This window comes from Rhinolophus hipposideros (assembly GCF_964194185.1).
Source record: "Rhinolophus hipposideros genome assembly, chromosome: 10".
Taxonomy (NCBI): domain Eukaryota; kingdom Metazoa; phylum Chordata; class Mammalia; order Chiroptera; family Rhinolophidae; genus Rhinolophus; species Rhinolophus hipposideros.
In genome coordinates, this window is record NC_138056.1 from 60,280,233 (window position 1) to 60,298,160 (window position 17,928).

At 37.5% G+C, this 17,928-nt stretch overlaps 1 protein-coding gene across 6 annotated transcripts in view; it reads right to left on the reverse strand.

The window, feature by feature from the left end:
* Positions 1–17,928, reverse strand: part of NOX4 (NADPH oxidase 4) — a 160,200-nt gene that overhangs the window by 122,574 nt on the left and 19,698 nt on the right. For 5 of the 6 annotated variants that reach the window (XM_081064752.1, XM_081064749.1, XM_081064750.1 and 2 more), the window contains 3 exons: positions 9,021–9,131; positions 7,317–7,401; positions 937–1,034 (listed from right to left, as the gene is read on the reverse strand). In XM_081064752.1, coding sequence (XP_080920878.1) covers positions 937–1,034; positions 7,317–7,401; positions 9,021–9,131 — 294 coding nt within the window. The remainder of the gene's footprint in view (positions 1–936; positions 1,035–7,316; positions 7,402–9,020; positions 9,132–17,928) is intronic. The other variant, XM_081064753.1, reaches the window with a different exon arrangement.

Here is a 17,928-nt window from a genome sequence, read left to right on the forward strand (position 1 = left end):
AGTTTGCTTGATATTTCGGTGTTCTGATTTGCTTCCGTGTTTGTTGTCACTGCTCTTTTTGTTTGTTTTGGGAGAGAAGTCAAACACATGATCACAATAGTATTGATCTAGATAACTCTGGTGATATGTGGAGGAGCAATGGGGAAGATGGGGAACAGTATTATTAAGTCACTACCAGACTTAGCAGAACAGCATAAGGTCCTGATCAAATGGGCCACCGAGCAGTTGGGTTGTAATGCTGTCTTAGCATGAAGCAAGGGCCGCCTGAGGCCAGGATGAAAATACTGAGCTACAGAGGCCTACTCAGGGCTGTGCTTATGCTGTTCCTCGGGCTCTGGCCTGGCGCCCTGCATAGACAGCTTCATTTCATGGGTAGCTTCACATGGAGAAAAGCACCCCTAAGACAGATATTGCCTGCTACAGAATTCAGCTCAAGGCCATCTATTTGGAGGATCAGAAAACCAAACCAAACAAAACAAATGAACCATTAAAACTCAATAATGTTTTCTAAGTCAAACAAACTGATTGTCCAGGATCTTCAAATTATCAACCTGCTTTTCTGCCCTGTTTCCCCCCAAGCACCATATCTGAGTTACTAAAGGAGTTTTACCCTAGAATGGCACTGTTGACAGTCTCCACTGCATGACAGGAATCAGACAAAAGCTGTTGGCAGGCAGAAGGCAAGCCTGAGTGGCAACCATCTGAACACTGCAGAATATAAAAAGTAGACACTCCAAACTCCCATTTTCAGCAGGAGAGACTGTGAAATAGTAATTAGCTATATTTCCTATTGAAAAGGAATAAAACTCAACTTGACAACTGCATTTCAAAAGCACTCAAAAAGAGCAGCAAGGTACAAATTTTCTGTGAAAATCACAGACCCTCATTAGTCAGCTCATGACAAGTGAAAGGAAAATGAGGAGACAGGCCACCCACCTCATTCCGGTATCTTGCTGCATTCAGTTCAACGAACTCGTCATTGTAGTTCACTGAGAAGTTGAGGGCATTTACCAGATGGGCAGCCACGTGCACACCTACAGAGCCAATCACATCAGGAGCAAGTCAATGGGATATTCAGAGATGCTCTATGAAGAGGAGTCAGTTCCCCTCAAGTAAATACAGTGGCAGACTTTGACAGCTGTAAGAGCCATATGATATTCAATTAAAAAGGGAAGTTTTAAAGGCACAAAAAAATCTTGATTATGGATAGTTTTAGTATTAAAAATTATGTAAAGAAACCAAATTCTCAAAGGCTAGAATAAAATAACCCTAGAAAGTCAGGCTTAGAAAAAAAAAAAAAATACACACGCTCATACACACACACACACACACAGTCACATGCAAATATATCGTTATATGGGTATGTATGTATGTATGTATTTAAGGTGCTCCTAGATATTTTAGATATTTCAACCCTTTCACCTTTCCTATAACTACAAACCTTATATATCTTGTATATCTCACTGCTACTCAGCTTAAAATATAGTCCCATTGAAAGGCTTTTAACTAGCTGAAATGTTTCACAATCCACAAATTCAAATCTGTCTGAAACCCAATAGCAAAACTGTTGGTAACCACTTCATGGACAAAAAGTCAGGAAAATAATAATCACTATTTAATAATCTATCTGCAATGAAACAATCAGAGTGTTCAACTCACTCGGAGCTCATATAAAAGACAACAGTGTTAGAAAATTACTAAAGAGCAGAAGACAAATTCATTTTGGCACGGACAGGGTAAATGAAAATTACCTTACGTGAAATAAGGCAGACAGAGAAAGACAAGTACTATATGATTTAACTATTTATCATATATGAGGAATCTAAAAAACAGAATAAATGAAATTATCTTGAGGAGGCTAGAAAAGAAAGGAGCACATGACCTTTTGCATTGAACTATAATGCCCTCCTTTCGCAACGTTTTTTATGGGTGAAGTAAGGCTTGAATTAACAATATATTATAATGTACTGGGAAGAACAACAGACAATTAGTTGGAAAACCTGGTTTCTTAGCCATAGTATTGCTTACCTATCAACACCTCAGTTTATTTCTCTGTAAAATGATAACAAAAATAAGAGACTTAATGAGGTAAGTAACCTGAAATTGCCTAGTAAAGCATTACAGTTTACAGGAACATAGGGAGTGTAGTGATTCAATGAAGACAGGACCTGGAAACTAGAAAACTCTACACCTTCCAACCTAGAATGTAAAGAAACCAAATTTTGGTTATATGTAGGCTGAGAATTCTGAATTATTCACAAAGACAAATGAAGGTGAGAGAGAAGGACAAGAATACTAAATAACTGAAAAGTTATTGAAAGGATTTATAAGCTTTAGCCAGTGATCAAATTAGAGGGAAACGGGTCTCAAAAAGTAAAGAGAGACCTGGAGGTGCATTAACTAACAAGCAAGGATCGTGTACCAAAGGAAGGAATAAAACAAAGAGGATCTACGTGAGACTCAACTATGGCACAGGTATAAAACGTCATTTAAGCAAAACTGTCTGTGTCCTATAGATTTATCATTTCTGAATCTATAGTAAAAAAAAATGCCCCCTTTTTAAATGAATGGTTTATATGTTACCTACATGCTTTAGGGCTCATACGTGCAAAGGCAGTCTTAAAAGAATTGCCATTCTTTCTGAATTCTCCTGCACATAAGTCCTAGGTAAAAGCTGAATGAGATACATCTTTAAGGGACATTTTACCTTCTTTGACAGGCCTTAGAGGTCAAAAGAATTCAGGGCTTCTAATTTCTGGCAGCAGGGAGAAAGCTATGCCAGACACTTTGCAAGGATATTCTCATTTCATTCTCATAAAACAATGAGGTAGGTAGAATCATCCTTATTTTACAGATAAGAAAACTAAGGTTATAAAGATAACTTAGCTAAGGTCAGACCACTAGCAAGTGGCAGAATGCATATCCTCTGGAACATATGCTCATTCATGGTATTACTCTATGCTATCCGGCCTCTTGGTTGTTCTCCAATTGAACCAGCATATTTAGATACAAGTAAAGTTTAGAACAAATCAAGTTATGAATGTGCCAGCATTCTGTAATCCTCCTCCATTTCTGACCTTTCACCCACCCTAGCTCTAATGCATCCCAATAACCCGTATCACACCCCCTCATTTCATAGTACTCATTTCATCCTGGACTCTTACTCCATCCCCAGCCTTGAGTTGCATTCGAGTTCTAATCCCATCCCTGAGCCTCTCCCCATCTCTCATCTCCATAGTCCCCCAATTCCCTCCTATCAATTAACCCCAACAAATCTAGTACCCATCCAACACCATACACAGTTATTAAAATATTATTAACAATATTCCTTATGCTATACTCTACATCCCCATAACTACTGTGTAACAACTAATTTGTACTTTTTCATCCCTTCCCCTTTTACACCCACTCTCAATCCCCCTTTCATTTGGCAACCATCAAAATCTTCTCTTTATCTATGAGTTTGTTTCTGTCTCATTTGTTTGTTTATTTTGTTCTTTAGATTCCACTTATAAGTGAAATCATATGACATTTGTCTTTCTCTGTTTCACTTACTACAATCAACTCAATACCCTTTAGATCCATCCATATTGTTGCAGATGGCAAGATTTCATTATTTTTCATGGCTGGGTAATGCTCCATTGTATACCTGTACCACATATTCTTTATCTATTCATCTATTCAGGGACACACAGGCTGCCTCCATATATTAACTATTGTAAATAATGCTGCAAAGAACATGTGTATGCACATGTCCCCTAGAAGTAGCGTTTAGGGTTTCTTTGGATAAATGCCCAGAAGTGAGATTACTAGGTCATTCATTGTCTTTTGTTATAGCATTTGGTTTAAACTTTATTTTATCTGGTATAAGTATTGCTAGCACAGCTTTTTTTTTTTTTTCATTTTCATGAAATATCTTTTTTCATCCTTTTACTTTCAGTCTGTAAGTGAGCCTCTTGTAGCCCAAGTACAAGGTCTGACAATTAAGTTCGCAAACTCATCCTAGAAAAAGTGCTACCTACCTCATTGCTGAATATCACAACAGTCATCTTCGAAGTACTCCCCTTGGGTAGCTATGCACTAATACCAGCACCTAGTCCACCTCTCAAAGCAATTTTGGAACTCTTTTTCTGGAATGGCCATCAGAGTTGTCATCGTATTACCCTTGATGTCCCGAATGTCATCAAAATGTCTTCCTTTCAATATTTCCTTTATTTTCAGGTAAAAAAAGAAGTCATTGGGGACCAGATCTGATGAGTAGGAAGGATGTTCCAATATAGTTATTTGTTCACTGGCTAAAAAAAGTCCCCACAGACAGTGCCGTGTGAGCTGGTGCATTGTCATGACACAAGAGCCATTGTTGGTGAAAAGTTCAAGTCGTCTAACTTTTCCATGCAGCCTTTTCAGCACTTCCAAATAGTAAACTTGGTTCACTGGTTTGTCCAGTTGGTATAAATTTATAAGGAATAATCCCTCTGATATCAAAAAAGGTTAGCAACATCATTGCAACAAGTTCTCAAATTTAATTGTCACACCTTGTATGGGTCTTGTTTTCTTATCCTTTCAGACATCCTATGTCTTTAATCCATTTACATTTAAAGTAATTGTTGATAGATATGGAGTTATTGACACTGTTTTTTTGTTTGTTTGTTTGTTTGTTTTTATTTTCATTTTAAAGTAGTCCCTCTTAGTATTAAGTAGCCCCCCTTAGTATTATAAGATTCCTTATAATACTGGTTTGGTGTTGATGAACTATTTTAGCTTTTTATTGTCTGGGAAGCTTTTTATCTTTCCTTTGATTCTAAATCATAGCTTTGTTGGGTAGAGTAATCTTAGTTGTATGCTCCTGTTTTTCATCACTTTGAATATTTCATGCCACTCCCTTCCTGCTTGCAAAGTTTCTGTGGAGAATTCAGCTGACAATTTTATGAGAGATCCCTTAAAGGTAACTAACTGCTTTTTTCTTGCTGCTTTTAAGATTCTCTCTTTGTCTTTAAGCTTTGGCATTTTAATTATGATGTGTCTTTGCTGTGGGTCACTTGGGATTCATCTTGTTTGGGACTGCTGCCTTTCTGGACCTAAATATCCATTTCTTTTGCCAGGTTAGAGAAGTTTTCCATCATTATTTCTTCAAATAGATTTTTACTTCCTTGCTCTCTCTACTCTCTTTCTGGTACCCCTATAAGGTGAACGTTGGCACATGATGTTTTCCCAGAAGCCCCTTAAATAGTCCTCATTTTTTTAGATTCTTTTTTCTCTTTGCTGTTCTCTTTGAGTATTTTCTGCTACCTTATTTTCTAAATCACTGATCTGATCCTCTGCTTCATCTAATCTGGTGTTGGTTCCCTCTAATGTATTCATTTCAGTTACTGTATTCTTTATTTTTGATTGGTTCTTTTTTAAGTTTTCTATCTCCATTTTTATGTTACCTATCTCTTTATTGAAGTTCTCCCTGAGATTACTAAGCATCCTTATAACAAGTGTTTTGAACTCTGTGTCTGGTAAATTGCTTGTCTCTGATATTTTTAGTTCTTTTTCTAGAGATTTATTTTGTTCTTTTACTTGGGACATGTTTCTTTGTCTCTGCATTTTGGCTGCCTCCCTGTGTTTGACTGTCTGTATTACATAGGGCTGCTATTCTTCCCAGTCTTAGAGGGGCCTTATGTAGTACGTGGGGTCCAGTGGTGCAGTCTGCCTAGTTACCAGAACTGGATTGTGCGTGTCCTCCTGTTGTAGTTGAGCCTTGGTTGCTATTTGCATGTCAATCAGAGGGATTGACCCTCAGGCTCTTTGGTTGGAGGACTGGCTATGACTACAGTGGAGTAGTTGTAGTACAGGGGCTAACCCTACAGAGGAGGATTTGCTTTAGCAGTGCTCTTGTGCCTGCCCAGTCTGCCCTTTGGGTGTGTCATCCTTGGAGGCTGGTGATGTTCTGGTTTGGTCCAAAGTTGGCCACTGGGCCTGCCAGGCCCAGGGTCACCTAGGAGGGACCCACTACAGACCAAATTCTGCCACAGCCTGTGCCTTCCCAGGGCCACCTGGCATGAACCACAAAGCAATCCGGAGAGGTCCACACTGGGCTTGGAGGTACCTCATGAGGCCAACCTGCGAATCAAGGCCGGCTGTCACTAGTGTCGGGCTTAGGGGTGCTCGGTCAGAGGTACAAAACACACCAAAGCCAGATACTGCTTGTTTGGGTTTGTGAAACTTTGGGAGATTAATGAAATTCTGTAGCATGAGCCAAGGTAGGGAGTTTGTATGGAAAAGCACTGGAAGCAGCTTAAGTGTGCCTAAAGTTCGGTGGGGGGAATGCATAAATGTTGTTAGCCAGGTTGATGGAGATTCAGATATGGCATCTGCCTGTGTCTATATACTCTGAAGGGAGAGGACTCAACAAAGAAACAATGGCTTCTGCCAGCTCCTCTCTCCAGAAGAAAGCTGCCCCTCCAGTCCTCACTCTGAAGCCAGATTAGTTAGTTCTTCCCTGTATGTCCCTGGTGCCTTTCCAGCTGCTGCCCAATTGCTGGAGCTCAGAGTAAGTGAGTCCATCAGTGAGAAAATCCATTTGCAGGCCTTTTAAGAGGAGGGCCTGAGACTGCAGCTGCCCTCCATCTCACTTAGCCACAATGCCCACTGGTTTTCCCAACCAGAAGTTATGGGGACTTCTCTCCCTGGCACTGAAACGCTGGGCTGAGGAGCCTGGTGTGGGACTGGGACCCCTTGCTTGTCTGTGGGGGGGACCTCTGCAGCTAAGATTTCCCTCCCTATTTTTAATGGTCACATACAGGTCTGGAACCAGCCCATTGCGTATCTCTGCTCCTCTATCAGTCTCAAGGTGGCTTCTTCTGTATGTCCTTAGTTGTAGGGCTTTGTGCCGGCTATACCTCAGGCAATTTTTAAAGATGATAATTCTGTAGTTTAGTTGTAATTTTGATATGGTTGTGAGAGAAGGTAAGCACGGTGTTTATCTACTGTGCCATCTTGATAGAAAATTCCTCATATCATTACTTTTAAAGCTTAAGAACTTTTAGTCTGCTTCTTCCAATCTTTCTAAATAAAATCATTTACTGTTAGGAAACAACCACTATCAGCTTGTGGCCCAATCTTTGTACATTATAATGTAAAAAATACATGTACATAATGCATAAGGCAGACTAATTTTCTGTACTGTTACTAGTAACTTTCTTTAAACACAAGAAAGAGAAAATTTAAAAAATCACAAGATGGTGACAGTAAATAACTTATAAAACAATAAAAATGTCATTCAGAAAGTATGTTGTTCTAACATAACATTTGACATCTTTTGGTTTTCTTACCTGAGAAAATACAGATAGTAACACCACAGGTTATATGGAATGTTCTGCTTTTATCCAACAGTCTTCTGGTTCTCCTGCTTGGAACCTAAATAAAATCACTTCATACAATAAAAATGATGCAGCAAATAAAATACTTGTACAAAGTTTTTCACTACAGTGTTGTTGGTAATATCAAAGTTTTAGAAATGGCAGAGGCCTATCAATTAAACATAGTGAGATGAATTATATCTAGTCAGTGGAACACTCAAACCATGAAAGAGAATGTGGAAAAGGCTTATTGAGATGGAAAGATGTACAAGATATATTGTTAGGTACAAAAGTTATAAAACATAAACTGCACTGTGATCCTATATTGTTTAAAATTAATGGCATTATATCTTAACACATCTGCAGGCTTTTACCCCCAATTTGTAACCAGCAGTTGTTCTGGCAGAGTAATATTAGGGTAAATCTTAACTAATTACTTTGTAAATTTCTGGAACTTTTGAATATCATTATACAGATGATTTCCTTGTATAGTCAAAAATAAGATTATTTTTTTAATGAAGCAATTTCATGTATGGTTTTAAATGCCTGCTTGATCTTATAGAAAAATAATACGTCAAGCATCTTTGAATACCTGTTTTACACTGGGAGCCAATTCTTTAAGACTTATTAAATACTGAAAGACTTAAGTGGGCACTTTTCATTCCCTGCCTTTTATCTTCTCTTCCTGCACGTCAAGCCAATGGCCAGCCACAGGGATCAAAACCTAGCATTTTATAGTGGTAGGCAACCAAGAGAAAGAGTTATTTCCACGGTTATAAATTACGGCATTAAAAGTAAGGAGTTTTCAAATATAATTACAGGAAAATATTGAGAAGTTTTACTGTAATAAATCTACTCAGAAACTTCACAAAACATCAAAGCAACCTCATGTTAACAAAGCCTTTTAAAACATCACTATCTATTCAGCAGTTTCCTATTATTTTAATGAAGAAAGGAATAAACACACACACACACACACACAGATAAATTGAAGACAAAAGAATTTCAGTTGAGTTTTAATTTTCAAAGTGCTTTTCTGTTTTCTTAAATCCTTCATTTTACAATACATTAAAGCACTATTTAATCAAGACATTTTTTTCTGAGCGTATTACACGTCTCAAAATAGGTCTGTGTTTTAAGAAGAGATAAATTGCCACCAACACCAGCAGTCATTCTATGTACTGCTCAAAGGCCACAGGGCTTGAGTTTGCTTGCCTGCATTTAACTAAATAAAAAAAAAAAAAAAGAAAAAAAAACAAAACAGGATCTCAATGAGGCATGGTGTAGTGAAAAGAGCTCAGAACTGGGATCGGTCTTAGCTCACCATTCACTAGTCTCATGATCTTCCTCAAGTTACTTAAACTCTCTCTACCTCAGGTTCCTTATTTTCAATACCTAATTGCAAAATCATTGTGAGGATTCACAATTATATATGTGAAGTGCTTAACGCAGGGCCTGATCCCACTATTAATACTTTTCCTATTAACCTCTGCCCTTATCTATTGTTACATAAAGTAGCTCACTAGTCATCTTGAGAGGTGACATGGTCTTTACTGGCATCTTTGAAACAATCACTCTAGCAGAAAGTCAGAACATGAAAACTAGATAGGATCAACATGCCACTGTTACACTTGATTTTTGTGCTGCAATTTGTGAGTGGGATTTTTTTTTCCTTACCTTCTGGGATCCTCGAAGGTAAGCCAGGAGTGTCCGGCACATGGGTAAAAGGATAAGGCTGCAGTTGAGGTTCAGAACAGATGCAGAGGCTCTGCTTAGACACAATCCTAGCTGAACAAATAAGGCAAGGGTCAAAACACAGTCAAGGACAAATGTAAACTACAAACATGCTGAAGACCTCACCCTGCTCCTCCTTTAAGGGTCATGGCAAATTCCAACTCCTTCTAGAACCTTGAATAACCCTCCACTTTCCTCTCACCAAAAACCCCAAAGAAAAAACTGGTCTCCTTCTGCTCTGCACTGCCATAAAACATACTCATCTTTCCTTTCTACTAGTGTTAGCGTGTGTTCTTCCAGCACGAAGTCAATTTCTTGTTCCGCCCCCACAATGCTGTTCTGGGTATCAAGAGCCCGAGAAAGCCTTCATATGTTCTGCAATTGCACACTGGTAAATCTTTTGTTCACGTGTAAGGTACCAAGAATCTCAAACAAAGCTTTTTCATTGGTGTTCCTCTATTTTTAATATATTTTTTCAATTACAGTTTACATTCTCTCTCTAGAACATTCCACACCTCCACACAACCCTCTTCTACACCACCACCTGCCTTTAATCTCTTCATCTTACTAAGTCTCCCCATCTTTTAGGTTTTGTCTTCAGTACAACTCCTCTAAGGTTCGTCTCTGACCCAAAACTAGAAGAGATCCCAGATCAGCTGTTCCTTATACAAGGCTAATGATAACCACCATGCACAACATATTTTTTCAGTATTGATGTGACACTCTTTGACAACTAATTTTATTCAAACTCTGACTAGATTGTCATCTGCTATTGTCTTGTACTGTACACATTCTTCATATGAATAGTTTACCATATGAAAACAAGAGATGGGGTCATATCTGTACACTTGTCCTGAAATAAACATAAAACTATTACTTTAAGGATATTGGCTAAGAAATATGCGTAAGTCAGATACGTTTCTTCTCTTGAAATGGTTCATGCCCCTAAGATTTCCAACTCAACTCTTGGCAACTCCGTTACACAGTGTTTACTATCAGCATAAGAAATATCGTTCCCGACCGGGAGACAAGGTAATAACTAGTGTTATTGACTTATATAAAAAGTAATTAATATTTCCGGTTCAGCCATTTCTACACCATGAGTTAGAATACTGTATGGAGACAGTTCATATATATTCAATGAACTGGTACATTCAACCAGTAACTGGACAAATGGAAATAATCCTCTCTGTACTATCTATAAAAAAAAAATTAAACATAATTTTCTCACCTCAATCAGAGAAATTATTACCATTGGAAAGTGATAAGTTTCCATTGTTTAGGCATCCAGAGAAATAATTGTTATCTCTTTTGATCTGGCATCTACATATGATAACAACATTTTAGCTCAAATGATTTCAGATGATGTTTTTATCTGCAATTTTAATGTACCAGGACAATACTTAATTTACAATACATCAGCTGAAATCTATCATATTAAATTCAGGATTAAACAGATACAAATAAATTATCAAATTTCCTTTGTGATTCAAGATTTTAAAGAAAATTCTTATACTTCTTCATTTTCTAACCATTTTTGGCACGTCTGCAAGTGTTTTATTGTTGTGTTTACATTAAATCACATAGTAATTTAATACAAACTTGCTTTAAGTGTCCTCTTGGGATCAACAAAGTTTATTTTTGCATTCTATTTCTTCCTTATGAAGCCGCAAAGTCTAACCAAAAATTTTACCAAAGACTCCTTTCCTCATATGTTTGTTGCTGAATATACTTTTTTTTTTTTATTAAATTTATTGGGGTGACAATTGTTAGTAAATTTACATAGATTTCAGGTGTACAATTCTGTATTAGTTCGTCTATAAATCCCATTGTGTGTTCACCACCCAGAGTCAGTTCTTCTTCCATCACCATATATTTGATCCCCTTTACCCTCATCACCCACCCCCCACCCCCTTACCCTCTGGTAACCACTAAATTATTGTCTGTGTCTATGAGTTTTTGTTTCTCATTTGTTTGTCTTGTTCTTTTTGGTTTATATACCACATATCAGTAAAATCATAGGGTTCTCTGCTTTTTCTGTCTGACTTATTTCACTTAGCATTATACTCTCAAGATCCATCCATGTTGTCACAAATGCTCCTATATCATCTTGCCTTAACGCCGAATAGTATTCCATTGTGTATATGTACCACAACTTCTTTATCCATTCATCTATCGAAGGACATTTTGGTTGTTTCCATGTCTTGGCCACCGTAAACAAAGCTGCAATGAACAGTGGAGTACACGTGTCTCTATAAAGAAATGCTTTTATATTTTTGGGGTAGATACCCAGGAGAGCGATTGCTGGGTCATATGGTAATTCTATTCGTAATTTCTTGAGGAACCTCCACACTGCCTTCCATAGCGGCTGCACCAGTCTGCATTCCCACCAACAGTGTATGAGAGTTCCTTTTTCTCCACAGCCTCTCCTGTTGCTGAATATACTTAATACTTTAAAGTAAGATGAAAAAAATGTATTAGGTTATCAGAGGACAAATTCCTTCATTCAGAAGCAGTAGAGAGAGTGAGAAAAATGGAGAGAGTGAGAAAAATGGAGACGGATTCTAGTCAAGTGGCACAATCTTACTACATGGGTAATATTCTACAGACAAGCATTTGTTTTATTTAGTCATTATTCATTCATGACCTTTATAAGAATCAGCTGCCTCAAAGGTTCACTAAAAAGAAATGACTGCCCTAAATTATGTGCCTGACGCATTCTGTGGGAATAACTTGTTTTACCGTTCCTAGGGAGCTTAATTTGCTAGTCCAGTTTTTAAATATTATTCAGGTTAGTTGTCACTAGATGGCAGTGTTACTTTCACATTTCAAATCCTACCTGTCAAGGTCTCTCAAACATAATTAACTGAGAATTCCATATGTAATTTTTAAAACTATAAATATATTTTAGATAAGTAGTTACAAATAAAACATATCTTAGTCCTTGTTGTAGATAGAATATTTGTGTCTTCCCAAAATCCATATGTTGAAACCTAATATGGGGTATTTGGAGGTAGAAACTTTGGGAATTAGGTTTAGATAAGATCAAGAGGGTAGAGCCCATGATAAGATTAATTCCCTTAGAAGGAAAAGAAGAGGCCAGAGCTCTTCCTCATCTCCATGTGAGGACACAGCAACAAGGTGGCCATCTGCAAACCAGGAAAAGGGCCCTCACTAGACACCAAATCTGCTAGTACCTTGATCTTGGCTTTCCCAGCTTCCAGAACATGTAAAATAAATTTTTGTTGTTTAAACCACCCAGTATGTGCAATTTGTTATAGCAGCCCCAAACTAAGACAGTCTTATAGAAAATTATAAGAAAATATGCCATTTGAAGGAAGTTATAAAAGAATGTAACATCTAGGTATATCAAGTTGGTGATTATTTTCCTAAAATCTCAAATTTATGGTTTCTAATCTTAAATCAGGCACTTATTAACTTATTAGCCTTGAGCTATTTAAGTGTCCTTATCTATAAAGCTCAGAGGAATAAAATGTCTTTATATGTAAAATTTATAATTATAATATTCCTAGCTCTTAGGACTTTTGTGAAAACCAGTCTAAAGAAATGCAAGCGTTATATAAAATTAATGTATTGCCATAGGGTCATTGTAGCCCATCCGTTTGTTAAATGTTCTCTTCTAAGTGTTCCATTTACATTATTCATTCAACACTTATTTATTGTGACATGCACATACTCCAAGGCACCAGGAGTTCAACAGTGATCTAAAAACAGAAAATGGTCTTGCCTTAGGATGCTTATATTTTAGTAGGGGAAACAGATAGTAAATTAAATAATTACATAATCAAGTATAAAAGAGATCAATGCTGTGAATGAGAAATACAGAGTATGAGCATGCATAACAGGACATGAGATCTAAATAGGAAAATCAGGAAGGCTTCCCTGAGTAAGTGAAAAGTGAACGGAGAACTGGAGGGAGAGAGAGTAGAAATCACCTAGGAATGAAAAGGCCATCCATGTGGGGAAAAAAAAAACCAGCATGAGAACTGATGTGTAGCAAATAGGAGCATGGTATATATGTGAGAAATTAATAGTAGACCAATGTGGCGGGATGGGAAATGAAGGCTGATACAACATAAACCTGGAGAAGTATGTGGGGGGACCTTGCTGGACTTTGTAGGTCCATTTTAAGATGACCATTTCTGGTCATTTTAAGACCAGAAAACCTTTAGGATTTCTGGTCAGGATGGCAGAGAGGTGTTTGCATCGCACTCTAACAACCACATCAAAACTACAACTAAGTGACAGAACAGCTATCATTGAGCATTGCCTGAAGTCTAGCTGAACAGAAGTCCTATAACTAAGGATATACTGGAGAAGCCACATAGAAACTGGTGGGGGGGGGGCAGACATGCAAACTGGCTAACCCCACACCTGTGTATGGCAATTAAAATTTGGGAGGGATATCTCGGCTCCAAAGGTCTCCCTGGATGAGCGAGACATCCCAGCCCCACACCAGGCTCTCAAGTCCAGGGTACCAGGGCCAGGAAGAGAAATCCCCCAACTCCTTAATGTGAAAACCATAGGAGATTGCGACTAAGTGAGACAGAGTCCTGCTGGGGTTCCACTAAAAAGGGCCACACACAGACATACTCACTGATGGACTCACTTACTCTGAGCTCCAGTACTGGGACAGCAGCTTGAAAGGTTCCAGGGACAGATGGGAAAAACTGAATGGTACGGCTGCAGGGTCAGGGCTGGACGGGAAGCTTTCTCCCAGACAAAACTGCTGGCAGAAGCCATTGTACCTTTCTTGAGCCCTCTCCCCTTCCAGAGTGCAGATGCATGTGGGCACCATATCTGAGTCTCTGACAACATGGTGAATTGCCCTGCACTGTTGATTCCCTGAGACTCTGCCACACCCAAATTGTGGGCCCACCCAAGCCATTTACAGTGGCTTATATACACAAACGGCCTGTCTTTGCTCATGCTGCAGACTTTCCTAAAATGTCTCAAAGGTTCACAAAATCCAAACAAGCAGCATCTGGCCTTGGTTCATGGATTGGCCCCTCCCAGGCACCTCCAAGCCCAGCATGGTTGGCAGCCATCTGTGGATTGCTTTGTGGCTCATTCCAGGTAGCTACAAGCAAGACAGAGAAAATGGCTGAACTTGACGTGAAGCAGAGGGCCTGGTGGCTGGCTTTGGAACCAGCCAGAGTACCACATGGCTGCCTGCATAGGCAACACACTCAAAGGGAAGACTGAGCACGCACCAAAGCCCTGATAAAGCAAATCCTGCTCAGTAGCATCAGCCCTTGCAGAACAGTTCCTCCACGGTAGTCACAGCCAGTCCTCAAAACCAATCAGCCCTAGGTTCAATCCCTGCCACCATGCAAAGAACAACCAAGGCTCACATACAATAGGAGGACACACAAGCCACACACCTAAGGTACCCGGCTCTGGTGTCCAGGCATACTGCAACACTGGGCCCTCCAGCACACTTACTACATAAGACCACTCGACTAAGACTGGGAGACATAGCAGCCCTACCTAATACACAGAAACAAACACAGGGAGGCAGCCAAAATGGGGAGACAAAGAAACATGTCCCAAATAAAAGTACAGAACAAAGCTCCAGAAAAAGAACAAAACAAAATGGAGATAAGCAATCTACCAGACGCAGATAATAATCTCATGAGAATGTCAAAGAAGAAATAGGAAACATAAAAATGGAAATAGAAAACTTAAAAAAAAAACAGTCATAAATCAAGAATTCAATAACTGAAATAAAAAATACATTAGAGGGTGGAAATGTAATGGCTCGGTGCGATGTCAGAGGGATAGTGGATGGGGATAGGGGAGGGGGGTCCACACAGTGTGAGGGATATAAATGATAAATGTCTAAGTATTACTTTGTCTTGTGAAATAAAATAAAATAAAATAATAAAATAAAATAAAATAAAATAAAATAAAATAAAATTAAATTAAAATAAAATAAAATAAAATAAAAAATAAAAAATAAATGAATGTGAATACGACAATAAAAACAATTTTTTTAAATAAAAATAAAACTTCTCTAATAAAAAAATACATTAGAGGAAATCAACAGTAGATTTGATGAAGCAGAAGTCCAATCAGAATTTGGAAGATAAGGTAGCAGAAAACATCCAATCAGAACAGCAAAAAGAAAAAAAAAATCTGAAAAAATGAGGAGAGTTTAAGGTGTCTTTGGGACAATCATAGGGTTACCAGAAGGAGAAGAGAGACAGCAAGGAATTGAAAACCTATTTGAAGAAATGATGATGGAAAATTTTCCTCACCTGGTAAAAGAAAAGGATATTCAAGCCCAGAAAGTACAGAGAGTGCCAAACAAGATGAATCCAAAGAGACCCACACAAATACATATCATAATTAAAATGCCAGAGCTTAAAGACAGAGAGAAACTCTTTAAAGCAGCAAGAGAAAAGCAGTTAGTTACCTACAAGGGAGCTCCCATAAGACTGACAGCTGATTTCTCCACAGAAACTGTGCAGGCAAGAAGGGAGTGGCGTGAAATATTCAAAGTAATGAAAATAAAGGACGTAAAACCAAGATTACTCTACCCAGCCAAGCTATCATTTAGAATTGAAGGACAGATAAAGAGCTTCCAAGACAAGAACATGTTAAAAGTTCATCACCACCATACCTGTATTACAAGAAATATTAAAAGGACTTTAAAACAAAGGCCATAGCAAGAGACAAAGAAGGACCAAGTAACCCCAATTCTCAGTTTTCATCTCAAGAAACCCAAAATGCGACTTTGAAGGAACATGTGCACCCATATGTTCATTGCAGCATTGTTTACAATGGCCAAGATACGGAGGCAACATGGGTGTCCCTGACTGGAGGAACAAATAAAGAAGAAGTGGTACATGTATACAATGGAATATTACTCAGCTATAAAATTAATAAAATCTTGCCATCTGCAACAACATAGATGAACCTAGAGGGTATTATGCTGAGTAAGTCAGAGAAAGATAAATGCCATAATTTCATTTATGTGTGGAATCTAAACAACAAGATAAACAAACAAAACAGAAACAAACTCATAGATACAGAGAACATTTTGATGGTTGCCAGATGGGAGGGGGATGGGGATGGGTGAAAAAGGGGAAGGGATTAAGAATTACAGATTGGTAATTACAAACAGTCTTTGGGATATAAAGTAAGAAATATAGTTAATAATATTGCAATAACTATGTATAGTGTCAGATGGGTAATAGTTTTATCAGTGTGTTCACTTTGTTAGTTATTAAATGTCTAATCACTATGTTGTACACCTGAAACTAATATAATATTGTATGTCAATTGTAATTGAAAAATTTTAAAAAAATATTTTTTAAAATGTACCTTTATCCTAAAATCAGTGCAGAGTGATTGTATTTTCAGCGAGGTGGAATGAAGAGATTAGTATTTGGTAATGATTCCTCTGTATATAGTGTGGAGAATAAATTGGAAAGAAATAATTCTGGCAATTACATTATACAAAATTTTGTTTAAGACAAGGACTGCATTTTATGGTAATTATATCTGAGTCTTACATAAAAAAAGGAATTCAGTTTTGACTAAATACTTATCAGTAAATTTATTTTGCTAAATAATTCACTAAAACAATACTTCTAAAAACTGGAGAACTAAAACAGCCTAACCCACATACCACCACCCACCCAGCTGTCATACCCATGTCTATGACAACCCTGACTAAAGGTTGAATTTTCTCAAGAGACAGCAACTTGTTCCACTGTCAAAAGCTTCTATTTTGTTTTCTTACGCTTAGATGAAATCTCGCTCTATAACTTCCACCTACAAGCTACTCTAGATATTCCTAAGATAGACATTCAAACACTGAAAATGAAAGCGGGATCATTTTCTAGCCCAATCTTGTTTCCTTCATGCTAAACACAATTAGTTGCCCATAAAACTCTTGATATAATTTTAAGACTCCCTTATCATCTTTGTGACCTTTACCAATTCACCAGAATTCACCACATGCTCGGCATAAACTAATCATACAGTGCAGGACTAAATATCATCATTTCTCTCACTCAGACATGATCTGCTAATTCTGTCTGTATTACATTGCAGGACAACTGTTACATAACAGCTCATTTCGAGTTTATGACATATAGATTTTCTCACATGAATTGCTATTAAATAAGGACCCCCTCTATCCTATAAAAGAAAAAAAGTGGAGGTGTGAGAGAGCAGGTATATAAATGCAAGAATTTATTGGCTTTAGCCCATTATATTGGGTGTGAATCCTATATTCTGAAATTTTCCTTCTTAATTTGCTTTAGCTGAAAATTTTACATTCACGTTTTCTACATCTTCATCCAAGTTCTTGACAAAGCTATTAAAATGTAAAACAAAATTCTGTTGAAATAGTTTACTCTAGAGAGGACTTGAGAACTATCACGTATGGTAAACTAACTTACAAATAAACATTTTTTATTCAATTGGGAATTTTCTCAAAAATTTTAGAGAAATATAATATGACATTTTACATGTAAATATCTATATAAAACTATTGTTCAAAGGTATTTGAAAAGGCCAGAGAAGTATTAATAGTAAGCTATAATAATTGGTCATTTTTCTAGCAACCTCTTGGTGTGTCAACAATTAGTCACTTCTGGGGAAAAATAAAAATTAGAAGTTTATAAAAGATTTTTTTTTTTATATTCTGATTTAGTATTTTGTGTTTGTCTAAAATTACATAAATTTGCACTCATTAAGATCAATTTTTTAGACTTCTTTCCCCAAGGAAATAGTTTTAATTAAACCAAATGAAGCCTATACAACACCTAATTCTTACATGTTTTATAATCAAGAAATGTGGCTCTTTCATAAGGTC